The sequence below is a fragment of the Crocodylus porosus genome, unplaced genomic scaffold (assembly GCF_001723895.1).
Source record: "Crocodylus porosus isolate Cpor-Errol unplaced genomic scaffold, CroPor_comp1, whole genome shotgun sequence".
NCBI lineage: Eukaryota > Metazoa > Chordata > Crocodylia > Crocodylidae > Crocodylus > Crocodylus porosus.
Window position 1 is genome coordinate 40,450,504 of NW_017728886.1, and position 14,773 is coordinate 40,465,276.

At 46.7% G+C, this 14,773-nt stretch overlaps 1 protein-coding gene across 1 annotated transcript in view; it reads left to right on the plus strand.

Moving 5' to 3' along the window:
* Window positions 1–14,773, plus strand: part of CDK14 (cyclin dependent kinase 14) — a 506,952-nt gene that overhangs the window by 354,492 nt on the left and 137,687 nt on the right. Inside the window, exon 11 of the mRNA XM_019530589.1 lies at window positions 3,816–3,908. Within this exon, the coding sequence (XP_019386134.1) occupies window positions 3,816–3,908 (93 nt within the window). The remainder of the gene's footprint in view (window positions 1–3,815; window positions 3,909–14,773) is intronic.

A 14,773-nucleotide genomic window follows, 5' to 3' on the forward strand; every position in this document is an offset into this window, starting at 1 on the left:
CTTTAAACTAAGTCCGCCAGGGGGCGGGGAGACTACTGTCACTGCTGGCCCACTGAGCAACCCTTGCAAAGCCAGGAGGCCAAGGCACTTAAGGGAGCCCACCCCTGCCCCAGCCCTAGAGTGCACTGTGGGCAAGGCAAGGGGCCCCAAAGGCACACTTGCTTGCCTGTACACAAATGCCAGGAGCTTGGGGAATAAACAGGAAGAACTTGTCCTCCTGCTTAACACAAATAACTATGATGTCATAGGGATAATGGAGACCTGGTAGGAATCCACCCATGACTGGGCCACAGGTATAGATGGCTATACCCTGTACAGGAGGGATTGAGTGGACAAAAGGGGCAGGGGTGTAGCTGTCTATGTCAAGGAAAGCTACGTGTCCCTGCAAGCTGATATGGACACCCAGGGTGGATGATTGGAGACCCTCTGGATTAAAATCCATGGGGAACACGGCACAGGGGAAACAATGGTGGGAGTCTACTACAGACCTCCTGCCCAGGATCAAGAGCTTGATCAGGAGTTTGCCAAGGAATCGGCTGAGGCTGCACACTCCTAGTGCATGGTTGTCATGGGAGATTTCAGCTACCTGGACATCACTCAAAGGAGTGATCCTGGATACACAAGCAAAGTCTATCCCCTCTTGAAGAAAAGGCAGCAAAAGGGCACAGCAGCCCCTTTGGCTCTCCAGGGAACTAGTGGACCTCTTGCATCTAAAAAGAAAGACCTGCAAAGGATGGAGGATTGGATCCACCTCCAAGGAGGAATACTCTGCACTGGTCCAGACCTGCAGAGAGTGAACCAGGAAAGCCAAGGCTGTGATGGAATTCCAATTAGCTACAAGTATCAAGGACAATAAAAAGTCCTTTTTTAGGTATGTGGGGAGCCAGAGGAAAAGCAAGGGCAACATTGGACCCCTGCTAAACCAGATGGGACAACTGACAACTGATGCCCAGGAAAAAGCCAACTTGCTAAATGCGTACTTTGCGTTGTTCTTTCACCAGTCTCATAGGACACCCCTGCCCATTACGGAACACGGAGGCCTAGGTGAGGGAAATTCCTTACCCCTCATCAATGCTGACCTCATGAAGGAACACCTTGAGAGGCTGGACACCTTCAAGTCAGCCAGCCCTGACAGTTTACACCCCAGGGTACTCAAGGAGCTTGCTAGCATCATAGCTCAGCCCCTGGCATGGACCTTTGAGAACTCCTGGCACTCTGAAGTGCCTAAAGATAGAAAGAAGGCCAATGTGGTGCCTATCTTCAAGAAAGGGAGGAAAGTGGATCCGGCAAACTACAGGCCCATCAGCCTGACCTCTATTCCAGGGAAGGTCGTAGAAAAGATTATCAAAGAGGCCATTCTTAACAGACTGGCCGATGGCAACATTCTGAGGGATAGTCAGTACGGGTTTCTTGTGGGTAGGTCTTGCTTGACCAATCTTATTTCCTTCTACAACCAGGTGACTTATCATGGACCGAAATTTCATGGACCAGTTGACTAATTCAATATAGTACAAGGGTGCCCAACCTCTGTACTAGCTAGTCCATGGTGTGCCCATTGGTTTCCAGAAATTTGGCACCAGGACAGTGGTGGCACCCCTCTGCTGCTGCCAAATCTGCAGACCCATGGGGAGCCCCAGGCTCTGCATGCTGGATCTGGAGCCTGATCCTAGTGCACAGCGCCAGGAGGGGCCAATGCTGGGTTCCAGGGCCCAATTTCAGTGTCGGGGACTGGGAGGGCCCAGCACTGGCTGTCTGAGACCCAATTCTGGCACATGGGGCATGGGAGCGGGTGGTACTGACCTCCCCCAGAGCACAGGTGGAAGAGTGCAGTGCCAGATCCCCAGAGCCCAATCCTGGCCTATGGGTCAGGGAGGGTATAGTGCTAGGCCTCAGGGCCTGGTTTGGCCTGTAGACAGGCTATGTGCCATGTATCCTGCTTGGGTGGTCAAAACGTGAGTGCCCCTAATACAGTGATTCTGATGTATGTAATATTCCTAGACAAAGAAAATTGAGTGTAGTCAGCTACTGGTTGTTTTCTCCAATTGCGGGGATGCAACTTCAAGCTATGTTCAATCAGGCACTGCATGGAGTGTGACCAGGGGAAAAGCAACATGGTTGGATTGATCCTGCACTTCAGCCAAGAACAGCAGCAATTTGGGAGCTCTTGAGAATCAGCATAATTTTGAGCAGCCTTAAGGCTGATCTAATTTACATTGAGTAGTAGTCTGATATCTTGATAGCCCAGGAACAAAAGATACTGTTACATTGGGCATGTCTACATGTGTATTTATGCTGGCTTAAATTTACTGTGCAGTAAGTGGGAATAGGTCAGTGTCTACACGTTCAGGCATTAAAGCCTACTGTGCCATTGTCTTTTAGCTAAGCCAAGATTCTGGGAGCAGTTAGAGGGACAGATGAATTAACCTCATACTCTTAAACCTTCCTCTTTGGAAAATAATCACCATGTAAAATGAACTCTAGCCTGGGTGCTACCCACACCAAGAGCTGCATTCTTTCATAAAGATGACACACAAGCATCTGTGCAGATCTTTGCACAAGGACAAGAGAAATCAAATCAAACACTGCTCAGTCGGTAAATGTGGATTTATTTCACAGGTGTGGTTATGGAATAAATATTTTAGTATATTTATTATAGCTTAGGGTAGGTACATTTAGATCCCCCTTGGTTAGGTGGTTTCTAAGGATGCCTGTACATGTGCTCTGGAGTGGGGGTGGGAGGGAAAGGCAGGGAGTGTATTAATTACAACAGTTCTCAGGAGTTGGTCTGATTTAAATGCCCATAATATCTTGTGTGTTCAGTGTCCTGGATTTTAAAATGGCAGCAGGGGCATTTTAGGTAAAGCTCATTTTGTTAAAGCACCCTGACCGCCATTTTGAAATAAAGGGACATGGAATACATGGACATTGCAGCATGCTGGAGTGTTCTGATTAGAATGCTCCTACAGACTCAGTTAATCAAGTTAATTGAGTCTGCTCTGATGCATTCCAACCAGAACACATCAGAACACTTGTAAAGGTGCCTTAAATGCCTGGGTATGCAAGTGTTTATAGGGTTTAGGTAGCCCTAAAAATGGCACTCCTGATTTAAACTAAGTTTGCGTCAGATGTGAAATAACTTTAGGTTGGCATTGGGTTAACCTGACCTAGTGAATACCTGCATGCATTTCACAGCATAGCCCTGGGTCTGTGCTATTCTTGTTCTCTCTTCCTTACCCAGCTTGCTTTCCTTTGGCTGCCTGCATCTCCTCCCAGTGAGCAGCAAGTGCTTGCACACACAAATCCTGATTCAGGTTTAGGCAGCTTAAACTAAATCACCAAAAGCCAAGCCAAGCACCACAAATTCTTGTTCACACTTTTACATACCATGCCATGGCTCAAAAAACAGTTCGTAGCCAGGAAACTCTTTCTTCCCTAATGCATACTGCAAAACTTGAGTTTCTCTCTGATATTGGATATCGCTGTTGTACTGTGTTCTATCACACATAATATTAAAAAAATAATTAAGAGAGCAATATATATTTTCCTCGGCCCAAAATCCTTCTCTTGTGAAATACATTCTACATGTATTTGTATTGCAGAATTTTCGACTGTTTGAAATTTCCAAATGCTGGCTATGAAAATTGCTCTGTTCCTTTAAAGTCTTATGAAAGTTATACATCTCTTATTAAATGTCACAAGCTGGTAATATTTTTTTTTCTTTATATAACTGCCTGCATGAAGTGTTTCATGTAATGAAGGATACTAGCATTTGCTTTGGGATCCTAATGTTAACAGGCATTTATAAATCTATTGAGGTGTCTCCATATGGTTCCACATCTAAAGAGGCTGCTTCATGTCAATTATATCTAAAGCCTCGAGTAATATTTTCACCAGACCTGGATTTCTTTTAATCAACTGTTAGGCCAGAAGAATCTCTTTTTGAGGCACATTGTACTTATAACACCATTTAAGGAGCAAACAATGCAGAATCCTGTGGAATAATTCTTTAGCTCTTATTTGTTTGAAATGTACCTATTTAATGAGGTATTGAGTTTCCCAGCTTTATAAAAGTCTATTATTCCTCAGTACTTCTTAATGCATGCTTTTTTTGCTACTCATTAAAAACTCTGACTATCAAGTAGAGTGTGTTCAGATCAGATGGAACACATTAGGTTTTGAGGCAGCTGAGTTTGGGTTTTAATCTTTTGTGTTCCTGAGGGGGAGCTCTGAGAGGAAGTTACACCCTGCCTGATCTGTTCCATGGTAATACATTTACCTGTAAAAGCTTTAGAATTTTTTCTATATTTTAGGGTAAAAAATGTATACTTCAGAGCTAAATAGGGCAGAATATATTATAGAAAATGATCTTTTACTGGCAAAGGCCAGGAACTAAATGACATAAAAGAGTTTTCCCTTTCTACTGCCTATGTCTATAGTATAGGATTGCTAAGAGGGCAAAGGAATACAATTTTTAAACTTGTGTAATAGTCATCTTCTGCATATATCTTTAAAATGCTTCTCTTTTATATTTCAATCTGGATTGGTATATTTTAGGGATTGAGAAAAACAACTAGGACTGGCTTTTGTTTGTCTCTTCTTTTGAAAGCTAACTTTTTACCTACTGAAAATGTGTAATTAAAATGAACAAAAATAAGCAATATATGTGATTTCCACTTTATTTCTAAGTTTTATATAGCTACAGAACTGTCACAGAAATACATTAGTGATGAAAGAATAGGTAGCCTTTCAATTCTTTTTTTTTCTGGTGGCAGAACTCCTATTAGATGCACTCACCAGCAAGCCAGCTCCTTCATAACTGGGAGGATGTGCCCAACAAAACTCCGTTCTGGGACCTTTAAGTACCAATAGCACTATTGTATTTAATGTTGTTTGGTACATCTACCATAGATCCATATTAATGATGTCCAAGGATCCTGGTTTTCTCTGTTAAAAATCCAAAATTTTCTGATAAAAACCCCAAACCCATGTTTTTCTGCAATTAAATTAAACCCACCTCTCTCTCTCTTTTTCTCTTGCTCTCACTCACACAGTGTTTTATTAATATATTTACAATTTTAAGGCAATTTGGATGTGTACCAGTGCCTCAATCATTATTATAAAATACGTTCTAACTACCTGTATATTTTGACATTTGATTTTGATTCTTTTATCTTTTAAAATTAGAGTTCCTCCTATGCCCTTCACTCATTTGTCCAGCTGCAGCTGTTCCCCCCATGCTGCTTTGTGGCACTGAGCAGCCCTAATATGCCACTGGCCCTCACTCCCAAGCCACAGCCCCACAGCTCTGTTGGTGCCCCTCACTCCCAACCTCAGCCTGTGCCTACTTCCCATTCACTCCCTCCTGGCAGCAGCTTCCCCCCCTGCACCAGGATGCAGCTCCAACTGCAGCTAACACCCCACCCACTGCTTTGTGGTGCTGAGTAGCCCTGACATGCCTGTGCTCTGCCCCTAGCCATGCTGTTGCCCCTCACTCCCAAGCCACAACCACACCAGCTCTTCCAGTGCCCCTTACTCCCGATCTGCAGCCCCTGCCAACCGCGCAGTCCCTCCTGGCAGCAATTCCCCTCCTTGCACCAGGACATGGGTCCAACTGTGGCTGCCCCCCCAGCTGCTTTGTGGCTCTGAGCAGTGCTGGCTCCTGTTATTCTGCCCCCTGTACCTAGTGGTAGCAATAAGGGCTGGGTTCAAGTTCTGGGAGGTCCCCAAAAAATTAGCTTCAGCTTAAGCCTCCAACCAGAAACCTGGGACAACTAGATTTAAACTGAGGTGTCATGAATGAACAAATATCTCCTTTTCAAGCAATGTACCAATTAAGCCTTAGAGTATAAAAGTGCATTAAGCTGTACTTTGTGTTTCTTCCTCCTTTGTCCTACAGTAAATCTGGCTTTAAGTTCTGCAGTCCAGCCCCGCCTGGGCTCTCCACTGTCCTCAGCCCTCCTGGGGCCACTCACTTATTCCAGGGTCTGCCAGGACCTCCACCTCCCCTACAGTCCTGTCTACATTCCATCAGATGTTACCTGGCCAGTAACAGACTGTCTGCTCTGCCTTTTAGCTGGGATTTATAGACTGCTAGCCCCATCCCTAGAGGGTCATGTGACTGGCCTGATTGACAGTTACTCCTCTGTATTCTGGCTCCTGGAGCCCGATCCACTCCTAAAGTGGCAGGTGCCCAGAGTACCCTGCCACACCCTACCCCTTGGGGAGCTTCTGCCAAGCCCAGGCAGTCTGGACTTGGGAGGTCCACATAAGGGGAGAGTCCCAGGGCCCACCACCCTGTACCTGCCTCACCCTAACTGGTTGGATAGGGAGACCACACCAGGGAATCCTATAAGCTGCTCTGTAGGACAGCTACTTGGTGAGCTGCTGAGGTGTGCTGCTGGGATGTGCTGCAATGTAAGCTGCTCCTGGGGAGTCCCTGCCTCTGAGTAAGTTACTGGAGTGTGCTGGTCCTTGCTGTGATATAAGCTGCTCCTGGGAGGGTCCTCAGTGAGCTGTTGGGGTGTGATGGTCCTTACTCCCCCCTGGTGGCTGTTGGGGGTGGTTGCCAACCTTTGCCAATAACTGCACCCCCAAGTTCCTAGAACCAATCCACAAACTCCCTGGAGCAGAATTAAAGGCTGTCACGGGCTGGGCCTTTCAGTGACTAATGCCTGTAAGGCATTCTCCCTCTTAAATAAACAGAAAGCCTTCAGGATAGCCCAGGGCTCCAATCCAAATGCTAGCTAAATTGTTTTTTTAATCACTTTTTGAGTTAGTCCAGGTTGTTCAAATAGAGTTACAACATTCCAGCCACATTTTCATGTTTCAGATGTTGTCACTGAGCACTGAAAAGAACCCCTAGTTTGCTGAAACTTCTTTCCATGTCAGATGAATTTACAGTCAGTTGGAGAACCACTGCATATTTTGCCAGCTTGGGAATGCAATCTTCAGTCATCCAGAAATGAATGGGATCCTCAACTCATATAGTCAATCTTTGACAATCCCTAAATACACTGGCTGTTCCATGTTGCATTTATTGGGCAGCTTTAATTCCTGTTTCAGAGTTTCATAATCTATATAAACATCACTGATTTGTTAGGATCCAGTGCATCAACAGTATGGAGAAAACTAATTGCTGGGTGTTCGCTTTTTACCTTGTCCTGTCTGAGTTTGTCAGCAGCAATTTGACCAGCTATGGACCTTTTCACATCATCAGCTGATGAAGCAAGATGCTCCAGCCATTAAATCTGGGATAGTATTTTACACTTTGTGTATTTGGCATGTTTGGGGACTGTAAAATATCCAGTGCTGTCACCAGGTCTAGGGACAGAAGTTGCACATAAACCAGTTTAAGTGATCAGAAACTGGTTTAAACCTGTAACAGAAGAGAAGTTCAGTGCATATAAATCAGTTTCAAAATTACCTGAAACTGGTATAAGATAAACGTGATTGAGTGTAGTATCAGACTTAACTGGTCTGGGTCACACAGGTTTATGAAACTTCTGACCCTTCCTGTTTCAAGTTAAATCAGAGTCTCCCAGTGGTAGTACCCTGGCATGCTTTCCAGCCCTGGGCTGGGCTGTCTGCTCCAGAAGAGAAGGGTTGGGGGGGTTGCCCCTCCAGGCAAGCCCTAGCTGGGGCCTTGGATCAGGGAGGCAGGTTAAGCTTCCCCTCCTCTGAGTACAGAGCTGTCTTTCACTGCTAAAAAACTTATTGGTAGCTGCAACTGTGAATTGTGAACTGTGAACTTCCCCATGATCTGCTGGCTGGGGAACTGGCTCCGCGGTAGGACCCAGAGGGTGGTGGTCGACGGGAGCCAATCATCTTGGTGTGCTGTGACCAGTGGGGTCCCACAGTGCACTGTCCTAGGGCCTATACTGTTTAACTTCTTCATCAGTGATGTGGATATTGGTGACAGAAGTGGACTGGCCAAGTTTGCCAACGACACCAAACTCTGGGGTAAAGCATCCGCACCTGAGAATAGGCAGGTGATCCAGGCGGATCTGGACAGACTCATGAATTGCGTGGATGAGAACCTGATGGTGTTTAACACCAAAAAATGAAAGGTTCTCCACCTTGGGAGGAAAAACCTGCAGCATGCTTATAGGATTGGTAGTGCTACACTGGTTAGCACTACAGATGAAAGGGACTTGTGGGTCATGGTTGACCACAAGATGAACATGAGCCTTCAGTGTGATGCTGCAGCTAGTAAACTGAGCAAAATGCTGGCTTGCATCCATAGTTGCTTCTTAAGCAGATCTCGGGATGTCATTCTCCCATTGTACTCGGCCTTGGTGAGGCCGCAGCTGGAGTACTGAGTCCAGTTTTGGGCTCTGCAATTCAAAAAGGATGTGGAGAAGCTTGAGAGGGTGCAGAAGAGAGTCATGGGAAAACAGACCTTATGATAAGAGACTGAGAGCAATGGGGCTCTTTAGCCTGGAAAAGCTCAGGCTCTGGGGTGATCTGGTGGCCACCTATAAATCTATCGGGGTGCTCATCAAGATCTGGGGGAACGACTGTTCACCAGAGCCTCCTAAGGGATGACAAGATTGAGAGGTCACAAACTCCACTGTGAGCAGTTCAGGCTGGATATAAGAAAGAACTTCTTCACTGTCTGGTCCCCCAAGGTTTGGAACAGACTGCCACCTGAGGCAGTTCAAGCACCCACTTTGAACACCTTCAAAACACATTTGGATACTTATCTTGCTGGGATCCTATGATCCCTGCTGACTTCCTGCCCCTGGGGCAGGGGGCTGGACTCGATCCTCCAGGGTCCCTTCCAGCCCAAATGTCTATGAAATCTCTGAAACTACAAATCCCAGAAGCACCTGGAAGCAGGAAGAGGAAGTGATGAACAGTCCTGCAGCGTTCTGGTACTGTGATTCTGGAGTACAAATCCCAGAGACCTCAGGGGGGTGGGGGAGGGAGAAGGGGTAGCAGGAAGAAGAAACAAATACATAGCACATACTGGCTGTGTGCCAAAGAGCCATTTTCTCGTGCCCCCCAGCTTCTGGACTGAGCCACTGCAGGTATATGGCTTCATTTCCTGAATCAAAAGTGAAAGTCTGTCCAGTGTTTCTCAGTTTAATCTCTGCAGTTTAGATTAACCTGTAAAGACTGAATCAATTCAGCTTTGGGATTTTTGAGTACCTGTACTTAGCCCAGGTGCCCACAGTTCTTTGCATTGTAGTTCAGGTTAGTGTGCAGGTCTTTTACTGCTAACATGCTGGCTAGTTCCCACGGAACAGTTGTATCCATTTGTTTTGTTGGTTCATGCTCCACAAAATCATAGTAGAGCTGGTACTATTATGAATCCATGGTAGAGCTGGTAGTACTGTGCATGGTACTTTACACAATTGAACCATGCATTCCACCTGCTCACAGCGGGTTCAGGTGGAAACATTAGCAAATCACCACTCTGTTCCTTCAAGTATCTCAAGAAGTGTGCACGATGAGCTGGAGCTTTCATTAAATGTGACTTCATCAAAGCAACAAACGTGATCTATTTGTTTGAAGGTATCTCACCAAGTATTTCTTGCCAGAGCAACTACATGTGCATAGCAATGAATATGTACATAGTTAGACCACAGATTGCAATGTACATCATTCCAAACCTTCACTGTGTAGCTCGCGTTGTCTGTTACAAATGCCAATATTCACTCAAGTGGGATGCTGAATTTCACCATACAAGAAATCAAGGCCTGTGAAAAGGTGGCATGATTAATTTTCCCCCAGGACATGTCTTTACCAGCTGTAGTGCAGGAATGTCAGCATGCCTAGGATGATGTACCTTGAGCATATAAAAAAAAGTTGAAAACTGGTCTGTTTTGGAAGTTGGTTGTTTCAATTGATTATCACAGCAATGAAATTTCCTTCAAAGTCATTAAGAAGGCACTGTTTTTCCTCTTCAAAAACAGCTGGTAGGTAGCAGTACAAGTGGTCTGACTTGGGAATGGCACTTCCTCTCTTAACATGCTTGTTCCAAAAAAATCTTTAACAACAGGTAAGTCCATGTTATGCAAAAGGAAGATCTGCTTTTAAACACATTCAAACAAAATCCAAAGCGATGGTGTCACGCTGGTCTTTGGCAATCACCATGCAGTTTCTTCACTCTTATTGGTGGTCCTGCTGTTTCAGCATTTTCTCTTTGTCTTTCTTCATTCTGTTTATACTTAGCACTTTCCATGCGTTCTACAGTCATCTGTTTTCGAATGTCATATACAGTCTTGCTGAAAGTAGTGCAGAACAGCACAGTACCATCAGTGTGAAATTTATCTTTGCCAAACTGAGCAACATGGTCTTTACTGGTGACTTTTGCACTCTTTGCATCTTTTCTAGACTTAAATGTGATGTCCAGAGGCTAAAGTAAACATTGGCATGTATCAAAGCATGACCCCCTGTCCATAGGGACCAATTCAATTTACGATTGCTTCCCCCCCAAAAAGCGCAATATCAAATGTTTTCCATGAAAAAAGCACCACAAGGCTGCTGGCACTGCCTGTATGGCTCGCCTTGATGCAGGCTTTCAGCAGCTGCTGCAAGATCCCAGACAGAGGCCATGCCCCCTCTGCAGAGGGAGGCAACCCCTCCCCCCTGCCAGTCTATACCAATCTGACCAGGGGAAAATTCATTCCTGACCCCAGTGCAGTGCCTGGTGACCGTGAGCCAGAAGGGCTAGACCCTGTAGCTAGTACCCTCCACGGCTGAGTCTCAGCAGGAGCATTGGCACATCCCTAATGGGTAGCTGACCAACCTCTGCTTGTCTCTTGGGGGAGAAAAAGCAGCAGTAATAGCAACCTCCTGGCTGCTCCTGGCTCCTCCCCAGCTCTTGGAGAAGAAAAAAAAAAGAAAGAAAAATAAATAAATAATAATCCACCATGCCCATCTCTCCTGGCCCTAGGGGGAGCAAGTGTAACCCAGGTACACCCAGGGGTGTGCCCTATTCTCAGCTGGATGGGATGGGTAGGCAGGAGGGGGTGCTGTGAGAGGGATGCCAGAATTTCGAGCAGATCCCTCTTTCCTCTATAGAGTTAACGCAAGCCCAAAGTTCGTAACTATATACAATTTATTGAGTTATAATATGCATAAACAAAACTAAATATCATATGCATATATTTACACAGTGAACATTAGCCAAGGTCAAGCACTAAATAACGCTATTTACCCATCACCGTAAAACAATTTCAGCAGCATCAATACAAAACAACATCACAATACAACATTTCAATTACAAAATATAAGGCGCAAACAGGAACAATCTTAATAACACATATTCCTTAATATAGTTCCTGACCCATGGCAAGAGATAGTCCTCCTTCCAATGGGATCCTTTGTGGGGTGTCCAGGAAGTACGAAGGGCCCCTCCTTTAAGGGCCTTGACTAGGTGGGGGGCTGTTCACTCAGACCTTTCTCTGGCCTTGCCTACCCCAAATGTCTTTCCCCTGTGGGACCCAAGGGCCCAATGACTCACACTCCCTCAGGTGGCTGTGGTCAGGGCGCAGCTTGATGGGGTCTCCTCTGCTGGAGCACCTCTCCAGGCCTCTCCGGTGCCGCTGGGTTCCTACCCACCCTGTGCCCCACTCTGGTCACCGAGGGCTCAGCTCCTCTCAGCTGCCGCACCACTGCTGCTGGTTTCTGGGTGCTGAGCCTCACGTTGCAGCACTATTATTTCCCTGTGCCCTGGCTCAGCACTGAGGGCTCTTTTAGCACAGGCCGGGCCCTTCAGGTTCTGGCCTTCTGTTTTTATGCTGGGTGGCTAACCCAAACAGCCTCCGCTGCTCCCTGGCTCTGCTCCCTTGTGGGCCACTTGCGCACCTCCCTGTCTGGTCGCCTGCTGCAGTTACTCACAAATGATGCCAGAGCTGCCCTGCCATGGCTTCTAAGGCTCGCACCCATGTGCTGCCCTGTGCACTGTGTGGCCTGCTGGCCCTTGGAGGTTGCAGGATCAAGCTGCCGCTTGCAGCTCCCAAAGCGTTGTCTCCATGCACTAAACTGTGCACCATGATGGGCCTGAATGGTCTCACACTGCTCCCAGGGCCAGGTCTCTGTGCACCATCCTTGTGCGCGGTCAACAGCCCGAGCGGTCTTGCACCACTCCCAAGGCTGCTCCTCCAGTGGCAGCTTCAGGATCCTTGGGCCTATTGTCTGCTGGGGGAAAGCTCCCCAGCTTTTCTTGGCTCCCTATTGTCGGGGTAAACCGAACAGAATGAATTGGGCCCCAAGGTCACGGTGGGCCAGGGTGGCAACCAGATACAGACAGGTGGGATTATTGGCGTGGAGTTCAGAGGAGGAGACTTGCAGCGGGTATAAACAAAGGGAGTTTTTATTGAACTTACGCTTAGTAGAGCGCAAGTGAGATATTCTTCAGTTACAGTGATGATTACAACGACAAACAACAAAGGGGTCTGTTGGCCCGCAAGGTTCACCGACTTAAGACAAGCCTGTCGGATAAGTCCCAGGGCTGGTCAACAGCTCATCAAATGGGAAACACAAAAGAACAAAACTGTAACAAAACGTCTTGATGCCAGTCCGAGGTGATGGACAATCGAGTGGTCGAGGGAGAAAGCCGAGGTCGAAAGCCAGGAGGTGATGCAACGGAGATGTCAGGTCAGTGGATGTGAGCCGAGTCGTAACTGATGAAGAAATCCAAGGTCGATGATCTGAAACCGAGTTACAAACAGAGTCCAAAAGGATGATCCAAAATCATAGCCGAAAATCGGAGCAAAAGTAAGTCGAGAACCAGAATACAAAACCGCATTATGTTGGCAATATGCAACATAGAATGCCGGGCGAGGGAGGAGATCAATAGGCCCTAAAGCCTGACTGAGAGACAGTCCCTGCCAAGGCAGCCTCTGTCTCCAGCCAGCACGATCTCTTCCCCCCGAGGGAGGGGCTCACTGAACTTTATATAAATTTGGTGGCTAATCAGAACGCTCTCCGCAGAGAAATTTCTAGCCAGATTACCTCATGTCAGGTTCTGACTGAGCATGCTCTCAGTCAGAAGCTGACACAGTCTGAGCATGCGTCTGTGGGGAAAGTAGGTCAACAATGATTGACAGGTCCACAGGTCACCCAGGGGGCAAGGGCTGGGTGAGCCTTGGAACTTTCCACTCACAGAGTCAAATGCACATGTCAGTCCAGCTCTTCTGTGTTGGCAGCATATACTTAAGATTTTTCCATGACACCTATGAGTTCCTTGCTGCATCTGCCTCCTCATGCTGGGCATGCAGCTCCTTTTATATGCTCCAGGGCTCCACCCCTGAAGTCTTCCAGACCTGACAGTTTACAGTCTTCAGTCAGGTCCAGGGGAGCTCTTCTCTCCCTCCCCTCAGGAAAGGGGTGTGACTATTTCTCTTGCTGCCTCCTGATTGGTGGATAGGCTCCACCAATCAAAGCAGCAGGATCTCAAGCCTGGGACTCAACCCACGCTCTGAAAGGGGAGCCTGCTGCACAAAAAAACCCCCCAAAAACCCAGCATCCCCCCCATCCCCACTGGTCCAGCTGGGCTGGGGCAGCTGGGTGTAGCAAGAGCAGAATGGAGCCTGGGGCTGTGATGAGCCTATGAAATTTAAGCCCCCAAGCTCTGCAAATTAAACCTGTTGCTACCAGTTACCCAGCTCAGGACCCCTGAGCCAGGAAGTCAGGTCTTGGAGGACTGCCATGTCACAGGCCAGCTGGGCACTGTGAGGGTATCAGCCACTGGGCTGTTTGTTTCGAGATCTAGGAGGCAGAGTTGGGAATAAAGTAATGGCAAATTTATTGTAGTTTACACACACAGAATAGTTAACAGAAAGATAAATGTGATAAGCAAATAATGCAGTAAAGAGCTAATAGTAAATAATAGCAACAGATAGATGGCTTGCGACAAATTAATCTAACTGGGCACTGTGAGGGTATCAGCCACTAGGCTGTTTAAAACAAGAAGTAGACAGACATGGGTTGGCAACTTATCAATAGTCTCTCAATGCCAAGTGCACGCCAGGTATTCTAGCAGAGTCAGGCGTTTCCGATTGACGCTGTCGTAGGGATTACCGGGGAAGGTCCCTTGATCAGGATCTGATCCTCACTCACACCGAGAGTCCGGGTCTGGGCTTGGAAAAATAATTACTGTCCTGTTCCCTCCGTCCTGCTGGTCACCTGACGCATGCACGTTTTATATTTAGTCTTACGCTAATCTGTTGGCTTTAGAGCCACTCACAATTTTTCCCTACAGCTATTACCCTATGGGATTAAAAGGTGTTAAAAATTATCATAAAAGGTTACTACCCAAACTTGGGTTTATGCAATGAGCAAATTATAATACAGCATTTTCAGGTTTGAAATTAACATTACTCTGCCTAAATCCAACACCTTTAGATCTCTCCGACTATGCTTTTTTTGAGACATGCTTTCCTGGAATGTGCTGGGTATGCCAGACAGTTGAATCCAGTTTTTATCATCAAGGCTGAACTTTGAGCAAAAGCCATTAGGTCAGCTAATCTTACAGCTATAGCTTTGTCTTTGAGGCCTAGTCAGTTTCATGAACAGTTACAAGTTACATTTGCAGGTTACAAACTTACAAGCTTTATATTAGACAAAAATTCCAAATACCTCCAAGAAGCACATATTTATTGCTTATTAATCTCTCTGATTCTGGCCGTCACTGCCATTGCTGCCATATGTTTCCCCTCCACCCCACATAGCCTAAGCTGCCCACCCATACCCTCCCTGCCCACCCTGCTGGCTCTTCCTGCAGGCCACGCCCCTCCCCAACCCTGGCAGTGCAACCCACACC